This window comes from Spermophilus citellus (assembly GCF_964194105.1).
Source record: "Spermophilus citellus genome assembly, chromosome: 13".
NCBI lineage: Eukaryota > Metazoa > Chordata > Mammalia > Rodentia > Sciuridae > Spermophilus > Spermophilus citellus.
Window position 1 is genome coordinate 101,718,873 of NC_138193.1, and position 18,844 is coordinate 101,737,716.

The following is an 18,844-nucleotide window of genomic DNA, read 5'->3' on the forward strand; positions in this document are numbered from 1 at the left end:
AAAAAGTAAATATTTTAAAAAAAGATAATTAATGTATTGTGAATTTAGAAAATGAGAGCTTAATATATATTTGCCTGTCTTATTTGGCATCCTTATACTCTTATTTTTGTCCTTTTGGATACCTTGTTAGTTTTTGTAAATTCACCATAGATTGCAATAATGAGAATTTTTGGCGGTAAAAAAGTTCATGCTAGTTGTTTTTGTATTTTAATATTAATACTTTTATGTATTTTGAACTTTTCTATAAGGATAATAAATGGTATTATCTGGTGCTTTTCAATCAGTACCTCTGAGTTACCCAGTGAATGTATTGCAGAGAGGAGGCACTCTCTGTGTGTTGTTGGCTAACAGTATTTCTGGTAGATGTAAAAACTAAAACAAAGAACAAAAACAAAACCAGAGTTTTTAAGGTACCTAAATAAAAATCTGAATTCTAATAATTTCTATGCTTATAATCTTCACTCATATTTGTTGATTATTTTTGTGGGTTCCCATTGATGTAACATTATGTTATTTTATCTGTTTTTCCCCCCTTTACTTTAGCCTTTTCCAGGTAGAAAAACATGGGTCCTAAGGTCTATATATTTTATCTTGCAAAACAGTATGTTAAGCATATCCTGAAAAATATAAGAAGGAAGGTTTTGGTTCAACTGTACTTAAAAGTATCAGTTGTAGCTCTTCAGGGCATATTAGTAACTTGATATTTTTGGGATGAGTGAACATATGGGGGATTTATCTTTGGATCTATTTTATTGTTAAAATTGGGAAGATACTTGGAAAGAGGATCTCTAAGGTTCAAACTTAAAGAAGCCTCAGAGATTGGGCTGGGATTGTGGCTCAGCGGTAGAGTGCTCGCCTAGCACGTGCCAGGCCCTGGGTTCGATCCTCAGCACCACATAAAAATAAATAAATAAAATAAAGATATTGTGTACAACTAAAAATAAATATTAAAAAAAAAAAAGAAGCCTCAGAGAAGAGTCTGCTTCAAGTCTGAAGGTTAGGGCTCACTGAGTTTTGCACTGTGGTCTTAGCTGTGCACTGTAGTCTCAGGATAATGTGGCTGAGGTCAGGTTGAACTGGCTTTGAATCCCATTTCCACAGTGTAGTTTGTATTAAGTTAGTTAATCACTGAAGTCCAGTATACTTGTTTTGTGAATGAAGGGTAATGCCTCCTGGTACTATCATAAAGATGAAAGAAGATAATAATGAGGAAGTACCTAGCCGGGGCTTGGCACATAGCCAGTGCTTGGCACATAACCAATGCTTACTAAGTCTGGTTTCTGCCCTTGCTGCGGCTAACACCTGATTGGTTTGCACATTTAGGAGATGGCTTTATTCTCTCTCTGTGAATGGGTCAATATCGAGTGTATGATCATAAGAACTTTCAGTTCCCTTTTGGTTTCATGTAGGCAGCAAGATGGACCCTTCTAGGTTAAAACTTGAGTTTTTTGTTTCCATTGGTTTCCTTGGCAAAATGGGGTTCAGTACATTTGTCTTAGACTGTTATGAATTTTATAGTGAACAGAAGTTTATTTGCTCACAGATTTAGAGGCTGAGAAGTCCCATATCAAGGCTGCAGCATCTGGTGAGGGCCTTCTTATTGTGTCATCACATGGAGGAGGGTGGGACAGGAAAGAGGAAGGGCAAGAAAGAGACAACAGGGGCCGAATCACCCTTTTCCAGTGACATTATTCCTAGTCAGCTCTTAAAAGCCACCCCATTTAGTACTGTTTCCAGGTCAAATTTCAACATAAATTTTGGAAGGGACAAACATTCAGACCATAAGCAACATGAAATTTGACTTTAGATACATCTGCTTCAGAATAGGGATGCCAGTGCAATTAATTCAAATTTGGGGGATTATACTGGCCTGTCAAATGAGAACCATAGATTAAAAGGGCTGTGTTCATTGACTTGCTTATTGAGTCACTCATCAAATGTTAGTATATGAATAAACTAATTTGACCATGAAGTGAGTGCTCTTGAGGAACTTACTGTTGCATTCCCTGGAACCATGGAGAGAAGAAGGCCAGGCTCATTGAGGAAGCACTATTTGAGTTATATTTGAAGGATGAAGAGGGATTCTCCAGGAGGACAAGGAATAGTAAGGATAAGGAGGCATGGGGAAAGAAGAGGAGGATTTCAGGCAGAAGAGCTGCAATATGGGCCTAAGGTATGGTGGCAGAGTAGTTCTCTCACAAGTGGGCACACATAACTATGGCTGTATGGTAGGACATTCAGCAAGGAAGGTACTTTTGGGCCAGATGGGAAAAAGGTATTGTATTCCATGCTCAAGAATTATGACCAATGGGGAGCTATTGATTTTTAAAAAGTATTATTATGTTTTTAAAGCAGGGAAGGTTATGATTAGAGTTTTGTTCCAGAAAGATAATTATAATAGCAGAGTAGAGAGGGAATCTGGGGGAAAGAGGGTAGAAATAAGGAAAGAGATGAAAGGGAGGCTATTCCCATAGTTTTCTCCACAATTGTTTCTTTGTGACCATTGAAAGGAGCAAAGGCAATGGGTCTTGATGATTGGTTGTTTGTTGGGGAGGAAAGAGAAAGGTAGGACTTAAGTACTGAAGTTACTATTATAAACTTTCATGGACTCTAAAAAGTATAGCTTTTTACAAGTCTAAAATTTGGATCCATTGGCCAGGTGTGATGACACGTGCTTGTAAACCCGGTAACTCAGGAGGCTGAGGCAGGAGGATATCAAGTTCAAGAGCAGTTTTCATGACTTAGTTCAAGATTCTGTCTCAAAATAAAAAATTAAAAGGATTGGGGGTGTAGCTCAGCAGTAAACAAATGCCTCTGGGTTCAATCCTGAGAACACAAAGAAAAAATTGGCACACATCATGTAATCAAAGTGATCATATTTTAATTAGCATGTTTTTTCTTAGTTTTACATAAAAGTAAAGATGTATATTTTAATCTATGGCATGGTAGATTTGATGACATTTGCTAACATTCTTTGGATATAGCCTGTAAATATCTCCAATCATACTCATGTTTTTTTGTAATTAAAATGTAAGGAAAATGATCTTAAAATTAGTGATAAACTTTCACAAGAGAGTCTTCATACCACTTTTGATCTCCATGAAATGTTCAATGGTAATTTGTTCATTGTGATACTTTAGATTGAATACTTTTTTTCCCCCCAGCATTTGGGCACTTTGAAAGTTCCTGGAAAGCAGATGTCTGCACTATCTTGGGAAGGAGATGGACTGAAAATTGCACTAACTGTTGATTCCTATATATATTTTGCGAACATTCGGCCCGATTATAAGGTATTAAGAACATTTGTAAAATAAAGTGTTTTTAACTAAATAATTTGTTATAACTCATTATATTCATAGTGGTTTTGTTTTAGAAACTAACAGAAAGGAGGCTTTTGTTGTCCACGAGGACTTTAAAACTAGCTTTTCTAGTATACTGTGTATAATTAGTAAAATGACCCTATGAGTCAGGGTCTCAGCGGGAAATAGATGGCTCACCCACCAGAGTAATTGAAGGGCTTGTTACAGATGTGTGGGTAGCATTAAGGGACAGCAAGGGAGATAAAGCAGGTACCCAGTGCTTAGCAAATAGATGCCATCACCAGTGCCCCCAGTTGGAAGGGGCAAGGGAGTAACATTCCATGAGAGCTTTGGCTGTGTAAGAGAAGCTGCCCAGCAGGGGCTTGGCTACCACCAACTGGCCAGGCAGAGACAGATAGGGGAGTAGATACTCCTTCTTTCTACTTCATGTGCCTTTTACTGGTCAAATCCAACTAGGCACCAGTTGGCAAGGTAGCCCAGGTGATGGAGTTCATAGAAATCAGTTTCCAGGGCTCAGCAGAATAGAGAAGGGCAGAGAATAGATTAGGAGGGGGAAAAATGAGAGAGCAACTTGATATTTAATCACTATTTTATCTTAAACTTAATATTTGATCCAAAACAAGTTTGAAATATGATCTGATAAATTATCTGTTATGAAGAATCTTATATATTTCATTTAAAGGGCAAAGCCCCTCAGAGAAATGACTGATTCTAGGACTAGAGCAAGGAAAATATAACATAAGTCTGGAGCATCTTAACAATGCCAGACAGTAATAAAGAACCCTAACACAAAAAAAATGTGGCCACGTCAAAGGCACATGGCAGACAACTAGGAAGAGCTCTCTTTGGCTTAAGGTGTAGCAATTTGAGGAATGAAACAAATGTTGCAAGTTCATTATAACCCAAATTATGAAGTTAATGTCTGTGAGCCAATACTGATAAAATTAACTTACTTTAATGAAAAACAAATGGGAGAGAAGAAACAGATCTTACTTACAGAAGTATGCCATCTCACTTATGTACTCCCCCTCCAGAAGGTAGAGCATAGTCCCAGTTCCTTGGCTTGAGTATGGGCTGCACTTGGTGACTCACTTCCAAAGAATGGAAGATGGAGAGAGGAAAGAGAAAGTAGCTTAACACTGGGAAATCCCCATGAACACCACATCAACAGTGATGTCATGTGGATACTACGTACCTCCTAATAGGACGTGTGGAGATCATGTCACATCTCTGTTGATCTTCCTAAAAACCAACAATCCCATGATTGAGGGGCACTTTACAAAATACTAGAGCAGTACTCCTCTATATTGCCAAGGTTATTGAAAATAAAGACTGAGAAACTGTCACAGCCCAAAGAAGTCCATGGAGACATGTTATCTAAATATAATGTGTCTAAAATGGGATTCTGGGATAGAAAAAGGACATTAGGGAAAAGCTAGAAACTTAAAGTGTGAAGTTTAGTTAGTTGTAATAATAATATTGGTTTCTTCATTGTGACAAATGTGCTATGGCAATGTAAAAAGTTAATAGGGAAATGGATGAGGGGTATATGGGAACTTTGTATTATCTTTGCAACTTTATTGCAAATCTAAAACTATTTTAAAGTCAACATTTATTGTAAAAAATAATCATGGCATTAAAAGTAAACACAATTATTAGCTACTAATAGTAAAAGTAATGTGGACAATGAGAATTAATTTATTCAAAATTACATGTAAGTATACTATAAGAGTTAGAAGGGAAAGCTGTAAGTGCCTAAGTTTCATAATCAATAGCTATGCAGTGTGATGATAAATACTAGAATAGTTACAGCTAAAGATGTTATAGGCTCTTCATGACAGGAAGTTGGGGAGGGATCTGCATTTTGTTATTGTTTTAAATAAATCATGCAGAAAGATTTGATATAAGAACAGATTTCATAAAATATGTGGATGGGGAAAGGCAAAACCCTATCTTTAAATATTGACTGTGGACTCAGAATCTAAGATTTTGACAGGGATAACACTATTGATGGTTCACACTAGCTATGGTACCACTGAAGCTTAAGTCTTAAAAATTAAAAATAAGGAGGGTTAATCACACTGAATTTATTTTGGCATCACATTTTTTTAAAAAAATGTATTATTATTACCTTTTTGGTTATTTTAGTGCAAAAAAGGTAGGTATGAAGCTGAAGATTCAGAATTCAGAAATTCTACTATTTCTGAAGAATGTATTTTGTCAGTACTGATAAAGTACTTATCTGCATTATTCCTAGAGTAAAAATAAAATAAATTGCATTTTTTCTCCCAAAGCTAAATATTCTTTCCTTCCTCTCTCTTCCCTCCCCTCTTTCCTCCTTCCATTTCTTCCCTTTTCTGTTTCCTTTCTTCCTAGTGGGGCTATTGTTCAAATACTGTGGTGTATGCATATACCAGACCAGATCGTCCTGAGTACTGTGTTGTCTTTTGGGACACTAAAAACAATGAGAAATATGTTAAATATGTGAAGAGTATCATTTCCATTACCACTTGTGGCGATTTCTGCATTTTGGCTACAAAAGCTGATGAAAGTCATCCTCAGGTAGGAATTCCTTGGTATCTTAAAGCACAGACTGGTGAACAGACTGATTGGCATAATCGTGCCAGAGTTATCTACATTCTCAAGCATGGCCTGGATACCGGCAAGTACAGAAACACGGGGTCTGTTGGCCATGTTAGTCTAGACCTGTTCTGGAAAACTCTATGACTCCATTGCTTCTGTATTCTCTGATTTTTTTCCCCTCCATTTAGCTGATCATTGGCAGTTCATATTGACTGGTTCAGTACTGAAGCTTTTTTCTCTGAAATATGTTTAAAACACCATAATCCTTTTCCAAGTTAAAATTTCACAAGCAAACAATGAATATCCAGATATCTGCAATAAATACTAAAGAATTGATAAAACAATGACTATTTGTAACAGTTTGGGAAGCTTTTGACATTGAGAAATCTTTTATTTGAAATTATATTAGTTTAAAAGTCATCTCAGAGCACAAAATAAATAGTACATATAATATCTTGTTAAAAAGTGTACTAACAATTTAAGTATTTGTAGAAAAATATAAATATTCCAAAATAGGACTACCAATGTCTTTATCTAGGTTATAATTTATTTCCTTATTACATTTTTGGTTAAAGGTAACCATTTGAACAGCCTTATTTGGCTTTGTTCTCTTCTGAAACTTGCTGAATAATAGTAAAGTTTTTTTTTTTTTTTTTTTTTTTTTTTTTTTTTTAAAGTCACAAGCCCATAGGGACCAGAAATGGAGAGGAAATGGCAACAAATTTTGGAGGTTAGAGAATAGGTGGATTAGTGATAATTACCTTAGCAGGCCTAAAAAAGCTGAACCATAAACTTTTCATGGAAAAAGCAAAGAAGCATCTTGTTACAGAATGTTGAAGAGGAACAGGACTTGGAGTGCCTGAGAAAGAAACTAACATATAAAAAAAGATATAACAAAGAAAGTTCTCAGATCCCCATAGAAAGAGAACACGGGCAGCTGCTTGCTTAACATCTATTAAGACTGGGCTTAAATCTCCAGGGAGGATCAAAGGGGATCTCTGCACTGAAGGGCACCACACATAGCTAAGGGTGGAAGAACTCAGCTGAAAACCAATTAAATGAGAAGTTCATGACTTGTCATTACCCCTGGTCCTCTATCCCTACTTGGTTCCCAGAGCACTGGCAGCCAGGCATCAGGCTTTGAGGTATCGGATTGAAAGAATCTTCCCTGAAGAATCTGATCAGCTCATGAGAAAAGACTAAGATTGGGATTCTCCAAGAAAATAACCCTGCTTTATCACTTCACAGTAAAAGCCATGCTCAGTAAGGCTTATTTATGGACAAATAGATTCCAAGTAGCCTTTTAATATCCCACTTTTTTTTAATTTTGTTAGAGCATTATAATTATACATAGTATTTGGGTTCCTTTGGATAAAATTATATATACAAGGAATTTGATTTTAATCCCCATCCCTCCTCCCTCCTCTACTGATGTTCCTTTTACTCATTTATTTATTTATTTTGGTACCAGGGATTGAACTCAGGGCCACTTGACTTCTGAGCCACATCCTCAGCCCTATTTTGTATTTTATTTAGAGACAGGGTCTCACTGAGTTTCTTAGCACCTCACCGTTGCTGAGGCTGGCTTTGAACTTGAGATCCTTGTGACTCAGCCTCCTGAACTGGAGCTGCTGGGATTACAGGCATGCATCACGGTGCCTGGCTCCTTTATTTATTTATTTATTATTTTATTTATTTTTAATTCTAGATGGACACAATACCTTTATTTGTTTGTTTTTATGTGGTGCTGAGAATCAAACCCAGCACCCCACGTGTGCTAGGCAAGCCTTCTAGCTCTGAGCTATACCCCCAGCCCCTCCTTTATTTATTTTTGATTGGTGCTTTCTATATATACATAAAGGTGGAATTCCCTTTGGTACATTTATATGTATATGACATGATTTTGTTGATTAATGTATTTCCGTTTTTCTTCCTCTCTCCCTCTCATTTTCCTTCTCCACTGATCTTCCCTATATTTTATGATATCTGATCTCTTCCCCCATTGACTTCTTTCCCTTATTTTGCTTTTGCTCCAACATATAAGAGAAAACTTTCAACCCTTGATTTTCTGAGTCTGTCTTATTTATTTCACTTAGCATGATTTTCTCCATTTCCATCCATTTACTGGCAAATATTATTTCATTCTTCTTTATGGCTGGGTAAAACACCATTGTGTACATATACCACATTTTCTTGATCCATTGACGGGTGTCTGGGTTGATTCCATAATTTGGCTATTGTGAATTGTGCTGCTATAAAAATTGCAGTGGCTACATTGTGATAGTATGCTGATTTAGTTTTTTTGGATAAGAACGGAGGAGTGGGATAGCTGGGTCATGTGGTGACTCCATTCCTAGTTTTTTGAGAAATCTCCACACTGCTTTCCACAGTAGTTGTACTAATTTGCATTCCCACCAACAATGTATAAGTGTACCTGTTCCCTCACATCCTTGCCATATTTATTGTTATTTGTATTCTTGATAATTGCCATTCTGATTGGAGTGAGATGAAATCTTAGTGTAATTTTTATTTGCATTTCCCTGGCTGCTAGACAGGTTAAACATTTTTTAAATATGTTTGTTGACTGTGTTTTTTCTTTTGAGAAATTTGTGTTTAGTTCTTTTGCCCATTTATTGATTGGCATTCCACTTTTAAATACAGCAGATAGATTAGAATTCTCAGACATTTGAAGAAAGCATTGAATTTAACAGACAGATACCAGTATAACCACAAGTAGAAAAGAACTCGGAGGAAGTAAAGACTAGACAAAAAGAAAAATTCAAAGATTCTGTATTCTGCAAAGAACCATCATTATTATCTTCAGAGAGTTAAGATGTTTCCATCTATAAAATAAGAATAGTATAGAAAAGGAAAATTTTAGAAATTACAAATATGAGAATCCCATTGAAAAATTTTGCAGAATGGTTAGGAAATTGTATGAAAATACCCTACAAAGTACAGCAAAAAGACAAAGAAATGGAAAGTAGTGAAAAGAAGAAAATTAGAAAACTTAGTCTTGGAAGTTTAGTATTTGAACAATAGTTCTAAGAAAACTGTAAAAGCAAAATAGCATGAATGAATCTAAAAAAAAAAAAAAAATCCAGGAAAATTTCCCTTGAGATTCTAGATTGAATAAATGTGTTTCCACATCAAGACATATCACTGTGAAATTTCAGAACACTGGGGATTTTTTTTAAAAAAAGAGTCTTACAAGATTTCAGAGAGGAAAAACAGATTTCATAGGATAAGGAGTCATAATGACATCTGACTTATGAAAAGCGATGCTTTGGAGAATCGCTTTTAAAATTTTGAAGGAAACTGACTTCCTATCTAAAATTCCACATCCTAAGAAAACCACTTAAGTGTGAGGGTGGAATACAGACTTTTTCAGATGTGCAAGGTCATAAAAATTTTACCTTCCATGGTGTTCCATCTTAGGGAGTTAGTTACTTGATGATAATGTCCATGAAAATGAGGAATAAACCAAGAAAGAGGAAGAAAGAAGAAACAGGAGCACAGGACTCCTGGTGAAAAGTGGTACCAATTGACTGCTCTGCAGCATGCCCAGGGAGGCCAGTGAGAGAAGGGCAGAAGGTTCCAGAAGAAATTTAAACATATGCAATTGTTAGATTCCCTAGAATGTTTGAACCCTTGGGAGGAGATAGACTTAACTGAGGAAAATCAGGGATTTGAGTTAGTAATGGGTGCCTAGAAAGCTAAACAAAGGAAAGAATAAAGATAATAATAAACTACAGGGAAAGCAAACTATGCTTGAAAGGAAAACAAATCAATATATAATGGATGTCTCAGCTGAGTAGCATTTACACAGTCAAAATAATGTGATCACTGATTTTTTAAATTAAAATCTTTTAATTGACATATAATATTTAGTCCTAATTCTTTTTTTTTTTTTTAAAGAGAGAGAGAGAGGAGAGAGAGAGGGAATTTTTTTTAAATATTTATTTTTTTTAGTTTTCGGTGGACACAACATCTTTGTTTGTATGTGGTGTTGAGGATCGAACCTGGCCGCATGCATGCCAGGCGAGCGCCCTACCACTTGAGCCACATCCCCAGCCCCCTAATTATGTGAAAAGAGGAAAGATGAAGGGATAGAAGTATGCCCCTGGGTGGCAGGTTTTGGGAAAGGGGATTGAAAAAAAAGCAAAATTCTTATCTTTCATAATGGGAAGGTGACAGATAATGCACTGGATTGAAACAAAACCAAACCAGAAATAGCTCTAGAAATATGTTACTTAGATTTGTAGAGATAAATAGCAAGAGCAGGAGTTGAAGGGAGTAGAAAAGGAATGCTGTGCCAGTTTTAGCAAGAAGTCCTGTAGAATTATTTTTTGAAAATATAATTGATGAAAACGAAAAGTAAATTAAAAATATAACTTGTGGTATTTTGGACAGTAAATAAGCTTTTAAAGGGTGGAAGGGTAAATTATAGTATTTTTAGTATACCTTTTATCATTTGGTTTATATTTATGAAATTAATTAAACAGGTTTTAATTGAGATAATTGAGATGCTGAAAAAGGTAAAATATGTATCAAAAATATGTATAAAATTGATTTATTTGAAATTATTGTTCTGATCAGGAAAACATCTAAATAGAATAGTACTGTTAGTACAGGATACGGTGAAAGAAAAATGAAATTATCACTTTAGAACAGTATGATCTAAAGCATGCTTTATTATCTTCCTAATATTAGTCATTGATAATTATTTGAATATAAGTCATTTTTACTAGGTTGGATTTTGTCTTTTCTGAATTAACTGAATTTTTCTGAATTTCTCATGTTGTTTATATATTGCTTCAAAGGAGGAGAATGAAATGCAGACATTTGGTGCAACGGTAACAAATTAAGTTAGTTCTTATATAGCTGGTTATAATAAGATAAAAATGAATTTTGATGTTATAGCTGGTCAGGAATTTTAGAAGTATACATGATGAAAAGGAGCCAGTGTATCAGTATTTCTAAAATGTCCTCTTAAAAACTGTGGTATTCTGTTATATTGAGAAATCAGCCTTCATTTAATTTTAATTTGTATTTTTAAAATGGTTAATGCCTTAGATTGTCTTGTTTTATTTGCTATTTTTTGCACCTAACAATTTTATCAATTATTTCTCAGTTAATGATACTTGAAAAAGATAAGTATGAAATATATTTTTTTATTTGTTGTAAGTAAGAGTTGTGATATTTGTTTTTGTTTTGTATGTTCACAGTTTGTGCTAGTTCTTTGTAATTCTATCGGCACACCCTTGGATCCCAAATACATTGATATTGGTAAGGAAGTGTTAATATTTATTTTGTTTAGTCTTTTCCTCTATAATCTATTTCCTCATTTTTTTTTTCTTTTTTGTGCTGGGGATTGAATTCAGGGCCTCAGGCATGACAGGCAAGCACTCTACCACTGAGCCATATCCCCAGAACAACAATCAGGTTTTATTTGTAACACTAATTAAAAAACCTATGATATTAATTAGAATGACCATACTTTCTGGTTGTCAGGTCCAGTACCAGATTATACCTGTTCTCATGGTAGATTTATTAACACACCATTTCACTCTCAAAAGCATCCTAGTTAAGATAATAAATTAAAAGGTTACTGTATCTAAAATCCATGATTATTCATAATTGCCATTATTTGCTTTAAGTGGGAAATATAATTGTACAGAAGTTGGCATGCTACATAATGCTTAAGTGTAATAAACTGAGGATTATAGAAAGAATTTTGCTGTTAAATCACTTTTATAACTGCTTGTAAATACGTCTCTTCCATAAAAACACTTTAGCTGCTTGTAAAATTGAGTTTGCTCTTTCCAGAGTTTTCTAATGAAATTAAGTCTATTAATAGGGACAGCTTTAAAAAATTCCCCTTTTTCAGAGTGCATTTGTTTCTTTAATTTTGCATTTTCTCTATCCAACAATTATAAAATAATCCACCAAAAATTTTTAAATTTTGTTCAGAGAAGCTTGTTTATAATCACTAACAAATATTTTGTTGCCCTTTCACAGAACTTTGAAAAGTAATGATTTTCTTTTAAGTTTATGGTAGTATATTGGATATAATATGACAAAAAAATCATTTAAACAAAAAATTTGAAAAACCCCATTGAATTATTTTCTGACTCTGAGAACTACTCTTTTCTTTCTTTCTTTCTTTCTTTTTTTTTTTTTCCTGTATTGGACATTCAATCTAAGCAATGAAATGATAATGTCACCTCTAAATGTTTGCATTTTGCTAGGTTCTTCAGTTGATAACAAGCAAATGTGAAAAATATTTACTGGCCTTAAGACTTTATGCTCTAAGGTTAGGGTGTTGGTAATTCATTCACCTTGATATATTGAAATATTTCAACTGCCTATCTATGTCCATTGTTATATAGGTATGTTCATTTGTATGTCTACATATGTTAGTGTTCCTTGTTGAAAGACTTAGTATTACTGACTCTTGTCACAAATATCTTATTTATTGGAAGCATAACAGTTTTTAAGGGGTAAATTCTATCAATCTTCAGATTATATATTCTTTTTCTTTTAAGATCTAAAGTTTTAACATAGACTCATATGATGATAGGGTTAGCCTCTAAGTAATTTTTGTCTCAGGTTGACTTTTCTTCTTTTGTTTCTGATGGAACCTAGAGGTGCTCTATGACTGGGCTACATCCCCAGCCTTTTTTACTTTTCATTTTTGATCAAGTATCTTGCGAAGTTGCCCACGTAGGCCTTGAATTTGCTATCCTCCTGCCTCAGCCTCCCAAGTAGCTGCACCAGGTTAGACTGTTTGTGAAATAAAGCTAAATGCAAATCCTTCCCTTTCATAAAATGGCAAATACTTGAGGGCATGATTATTCGTATTTTTGAGTCTCAAAATGTTTTTTGCAGTCTTGCAGACTGACATTTTAACAAACGGTTCTTTCATTGCACTATAGCAAACACAGCCAAAATCTCAACATTTTTTTCTTACATATCCTGTAAAATTTCTTTATAAAGTTTCTATGCCAAATTTTCACAAGGACTGGAGACTAAAATGACAAAAAACACGTGTGACTGGTTCTATTCTGAAACATATTGTTCTTGTTCTGCTGTGTACTCTTGCTCTTAACAGTCTCTATAGAAACCTTTAAAAAAGGATTTTACACATTATTTGGGAGTATGGTTTGTGGAGCTCTGTCGTACTCTACATGTTAGGGTTAGGGCACCCTCTTTTGGTGCTCTTCCATGGGGTCATTATGATATCTGTGGTATACTTTTATTCAAAGTACTTCTTTTCTTTTATATTTATTCTTTATTTGTAGGTGAACACAGTACCTTTATTTTATTTTTATGTAGTGCTTAGGATCGAACCCAGAGCCTCACGCATACTAGGCAAATGCTCTACCTCTGAGCCACAACCCCATTCCCCAAAGTGCTTCTTTGTTTGTGCTGCAGTTATTGATCTTCTTGCCTGTTTTCTCCTTTAGATTCTGAACTTCTTAAAAATATTTTTTCTAGTTAACTTTTGTATCCCCAGTACATAACACTGTGCTTGGCCTATAGTAAATGTTTATTGAACATGTGGAAGATATTTTCTGTCATGTAAATATAGAGTAAAGCAAATCATTAATAAGTATATATTGTTTTGGATACTTCAGTGATAACTGGGAATAATGAGAAATTAATTATGACATTTCTTTTTTTTGGGGGGGGGTAGTAGAGATTGAGCTCAGAGGCTCTTGACCACTGAACCACATCCCCAGCCCCATTTTGTATTTTATTTAGAGACAGGATCTCACTGAGTTGCTTAGCATCTCACCATTGTTGAGGCTGGCTTTGAACTTGTGATCCTGCTGCCTCAGCCTCCCAAGCTGCTGGGATTACAGGCATGTGCCACTGCGTCTGGCTAATTATGACACTTCTTACATGATGTCTATAAACAAGTTATTAAGATTGAATCAGTCCATTGAAAGATGACTTACTGCTCCCCTGCTGTGGGCCAGGTATCATGAAAGATTTGGATAAATGAATCTTGGGGCATAAGGGCCTCAGAGTCATCTTTTCTATGTAGAAAAGGTTGCATTTGAGCTGAGTTTTGAGGGATAAGTATTTCTTCAGGTGATATTTTAAAGAGAGAAGATAGCATTTACAGAGGCATGGAGTCATGCAAAGTGCCCAGAGAGTGCCAGGTTGCCCGAATTGCAGCCATTTTGGTGGAGCACAGCAGGTTTCTAATGGTCGTCTCTAACACATGCACTGTGTTTTCCATGTATTCCAGAGAAAGTTAATTTGATGAAAACTCTTCAGCGCAATTTCAGTTTACCAGCTTCTTTTAAAAGACTAAGAAATGAATGAGTAGGAAAGTGGGGGAGGGACTGTTACAAATGCAGGCATTTATTTCAGGGCTCAGCATGAAAATATTACAAGCAGGTTTTACTTATATGTGAATTCCTAAATTGTTTTAAATCATTTTACATCCTGGCTTGACTAGAAATGACTGCTTTTAGTGTTACAAAGTGCAATTAATGGAAGCACAATTATTTTCATAAAATTTTTTTCAATAATGTTTCTAGGTGTTTTGAATTTTTTCTTTCCAAGTATTAAATAGTTCAGGAGGGCATGAGGTGTTTTTGTCCAGAAAAATGTTCTTTTTCTAAAACATTTGATCCCTTGAAATTTGGCCTTGTTTTTTCTAGAAGCTTAATCTGGATGAAGTGAATTTTTAAAATAAAGATGTATCAAAATTTATATTGATGGCATTACTATTCATATAAATTTACTGAAATCACTACTATATTGACTCAAAAGAACACATTTCCAATATATTTGGGTTTAATTTTGTATTGACTAGAGAATTTATATATGGTTTTATGTATATATATATTTTTTAGTTGTAGTTGGAAACAATACCTTTATTTTTATGTTCGCACATGCGAGGCGAACGCTTACCACTGAGCCACAACCCCAGCCCTATATGGTTATATTTTAAAAACCTATCTAGATAGTAAAAATGAGAATAAGAATATCATCTGTGCCTAATACTTCCTAATTCTTACTGAGGAGTGATTATGAGCATTAAACCTGGTGTCAGATTGACTGGGTTCATGTCCAACTCTATCACTTTCTAGCATGTCATAGACAAATTATAACTGTTTTATGCCTCAGTTTCTTCATATGCTAAATGGAGATAATAATGGCTACCTTAAAGGGTGATTGTGAGTTAATATTTGTAATGTGTGAAGAGGGCCTGGCATATATTTTTAAAAATCAGTAAATATTGGCTTTAAAATTATTAAGTATTTACTCTCTTCCAGGCACTGTGCTATGCTTTATAGTTAATTTCTCTTTTATAAATAGGATTGGCATCATTATTATCTTTAATTTACTATAAATAATCTGAGGTTTTTTTTTTTTTTTTTTTTTTTTTTTTTTTTTTTAAAGAGAGAGTGAGAGAGGAGGGAGAGAGGGAGGGAGGGAGGGAGAGAGAATTTTTAATATTTATTTTTTAGTTCTCGGCGGACACAACATCCTTGTTGGTATGTGGTGCTGAGGATCGAACCCGGGTCACACGCATGCCAGGCGAGCGCGCTACTGCTTGAGCCACATCCGCAGCCCCAATAATCTGACGTTTTGAGAGAAGAAATACTTTATCCAGTGCCACAGTTAGCAAGTGCCTGTGATTTGAATCCAAGAAATTTGACTCTTACCTGGAACCACTGATATCCTAATTTTGAATCAGTCAGGCTAACAAAAAGAAATAACTTGTGTATAATTTATAATTATGATAAAACATTGGTTGGAAAAATGTTTTTATGTGCTTAGTAGGAAAATTTTTATTAGAAAGCAGTAAAGGTTTGTGGACTTACTTCAGATTACTCTAAGAGCATAAGGGTTACCAGTATTCGCATATTCATGGTGGAATTTACTAAATATTTAGTAAATGTTTTAGAATTTAATAACGACAAAGTGAGGGAGAGAGCCTGGGCCTGCCCTGAACGCCCCCTGGAGGCCCAGTGGCCATTCTTCAGCCTACCTTTTGTTCCCCACCCAGGAGAGGCTTGGAATGCCCTCTAGTGGTTGTTAATAGTACAGATTTTAAACAGAAAAATCTTGACAGTTATGAAAATAACATTTTAAAATATGACTTAATTTTACTGACTTATTTAGTATAAAAGTTCTGTATTCAAAATTCAAATCTATAATAGGATTTGATTAGCTTGTTTACTTCATAAAAGGGTCCACAGTAGGAGATTGAACATTTTTTTAAGAGATAAAACAGATGAAAAAGTTATTTGTTTAGAAAACTATATTTCTAAATTAGGAAGGAACTTGGGATAATTTTTTTTTCTGAGATACAATGGGGATTTAACACATATGAGGTCAGGAGAAAAGATAAATTCTGAACTAAGTCATGACTGGTTGTAGGGAGAGAAAGCAGAGGTTGGATTTTATTTATTCATCCAGATGGGCATCTGGGTTGGTTCTACCTTTTGACTATTATGAATAATGCTGCTATGATCATTTGAGTATGGCTTTTTATGTGGACATATGTTTTAATCTGTCTTGGGTATAATCTAAGAGAATACTTGCTAGGGCATAAAGTAACTCTGTATTTAACATTTTCAGGAACTGACAAACCGTTTGTTTCAAAGTGTATTTTACATTTCTACCATTTCTGTACATTCTTGTCAACACTTGTTATCATCTTTTTGATTCTAGCTCCGTAGTAGGTATGAAATTACATCTCATTGTGGTTTCATTTGCATCTCTCTGATGCCTAATGATGTTGACCATCTTTTCATTTTCTTAATGGCCATTAAAAAAATCTTCATTGGATAACTGTCTATTCAGATTTTTTGATTGCTTTTAAATTGGGTTAGTCATCTTTTATTATTGAATTTTATGTGTTCTTGATATATTCTATATAGAATTCCTTATTAAATATATGATTAAATATTTTCTCACATTCTGTGGACTTTTTCACTTTCTTAATGGTATTTTTTGAATCACAAATGTTTTTGATTTTGGTGAAGTACAGTTTATCTACTTTTTCTTTTGTTGATTGTGCTCTGGTGTTATATCTAAGATACCAACCATTGCTTACCTCAAGGTCACAAAGATTTACTCCTACATTTTCTTTTAAGTGTTATAGTTTTTGCTCTTGTATTTAGGCCTTTGATTCATTCCTTAATTTAATTGTCTTGATGCTCTTTTCAGTAGTACCATTATTTGTTGCAGTGACCAAAACCTATGTGACAGCAGCTTCAAAAGAAGCATTTTTGGGGTGCTTGGATCCATTCTTTTTGTATGGTATGGTCCTATGAGCTTTAGATTATTTTCTGATTTGAGAGACTGTGTGTGGGTATTTTGAAACTGCAGGTATATTGTCTATAAAATGAGGAGTTGGACTCTGTGATTCCTGAAGTTACATTCAGGAGGACATTCTGTGATTCTGTGTAACCATTACTTAATTGTCTTAATGTTCTTTTTGACAGTGCCCTTATTTGTTGCAATGACCAAAACTCACGTGATAGCAGCTTCGAAAGAAGCATTTTATATTTGGCAATATCGTGTGGCAAAGAAGCTCACAGCACTGGAAATTAATCAGATAACTCGATCTCGGAAAGAAGGAAGAGAAAGGTATCTTTTTTGATACATATTTTAATAGTTTAACCATATCACATTAAAACCAGATATAGTAATTATAAATTTTCATGCTTGAGAAATGCCAGTTGCCTTGATTAGTACAAAATATTTTTCCATTAATATGAATATTTTTCAGATTGATCCATTTCAAATTTCTCAAAATAAAAGACAGATAGTATGGTGTAATAAAAGAAAACCCTTGGAGATAAAGGCTAGAGACCTTTGTTTTTTTGTAATGAAATTGCTGTCTTCTCTCACCTACCCCCAAGATACTAAGGTTATTATGTTTACTGAAATATGATTATTCATTTGTAGTCCAAGGATCTAACTGAAGCTTCATTCTTTTGGGTTAGTGGTACAGAGGACAGGCAGGTCCTGAGGCACAGGTATGGAAGAGGTGTTGAGTGTGGTACACTGGGGACTTGGCTTCTTTCCCTTGCTCTGGGTTCCAAGGAGTCTGGAGTTGGAATGGCTGTGGTAAGTGGGGGTAAGCTGTTCCACGTGAAGAGCCTGCAGGAGGGACTTCTTATAGTAAGTCTAGGTGAAGATGCATTTACAGTGTTTTCTAAGTTATTTTGTCTCTGTTTGCTGTTCTATGGTTGTTACCCTGTCTTTAAATAAAGCATTTTGTCATGTGTGTTAAGCTGACAGCTCTGAATGAGGGTACAGGCATGTGTTGGTGGCACTGGGTTGCACAAGTCAGCTCAGAAATCCCAGGCTGCTTTTTCAAACCATCTTCTGCCCTCACATACACTTGATATCTTAATACAACTTTCCTGTCCCTTCATGACTTACTCAATTACAAAATAGGAGGTTTGTCCCCAGTAAAAGCATTTGGGACTTGCGAATTATGTAGAAGAAGTGTTGAAAAGTAAATATCAGCAGTGCTAGAAGGTTAGCTGGAGAGGGTCTTTGGCTTCCTTGAGGGTAGTGCAGTAGTCCTCTGGAGGACTTCCTGTAGTAGTGATGATAAGCAGAGACCTGAAGTCTTTGTAGAGAAGCTGGATCTTTGGACATAGTTGCAGAGGGTGGGAGGGAAAGACCCAGCATCTCTGTGTAGCCATTGTCCTCTGTTAGCCAGTTGTAGGAATTCTAGTTTCTGTTTCAATCAAGAAGACAGCACTTCCTTATCTTCCTATCTGGGATGTGCTTACTGTAAAATATGTTGCTGGTGGTGGTAATAGCCAACATTTATTGAACACTTCTTATGTGCCAGATCCTTTCATAAATCTAATAGGTATTTGTATTATTCCTGTTTCATAGAGGAAACTGAGACACTGAGCTTCAATTATTTGCCAAAGGTCATCAGGTGC

General features: G+C 35.0%; 1 protein-coding gene across 1 annotated transcript in view; it reads left to right on the forward strand.

Annotated features, from left to right (window-relative positions):
* The window catches only part of WDR35 (WD repeat domain 35), a 60,012-nt gene that overhangs the window by 11,880 nt on the left and 29,288 nt on the right, over positions 1 to 18,844 (forward strand). The window contains exons 9-12 of the mRNA XM_081265460.1: positions 3,165 to 3,290; positions 5,697 to 5,882; positions 11,132 to 11,192; positions 17,381 to 17,525. Coding sequence (XP_081121586.1) covers positions 3,165 to 3,290; positions 5,697 to 5,882; positions 11,132 to 11,192; positions 17,381 to 17,525 — 518 coding nt within the window. The remainder of the gene's footprint in view (positions 1 to 3,164; positions 3,291 to 5,696; positions 5,883 to 11,131; positions 11,193 to 17,380; positions 17,526 to 18,844) is intronic.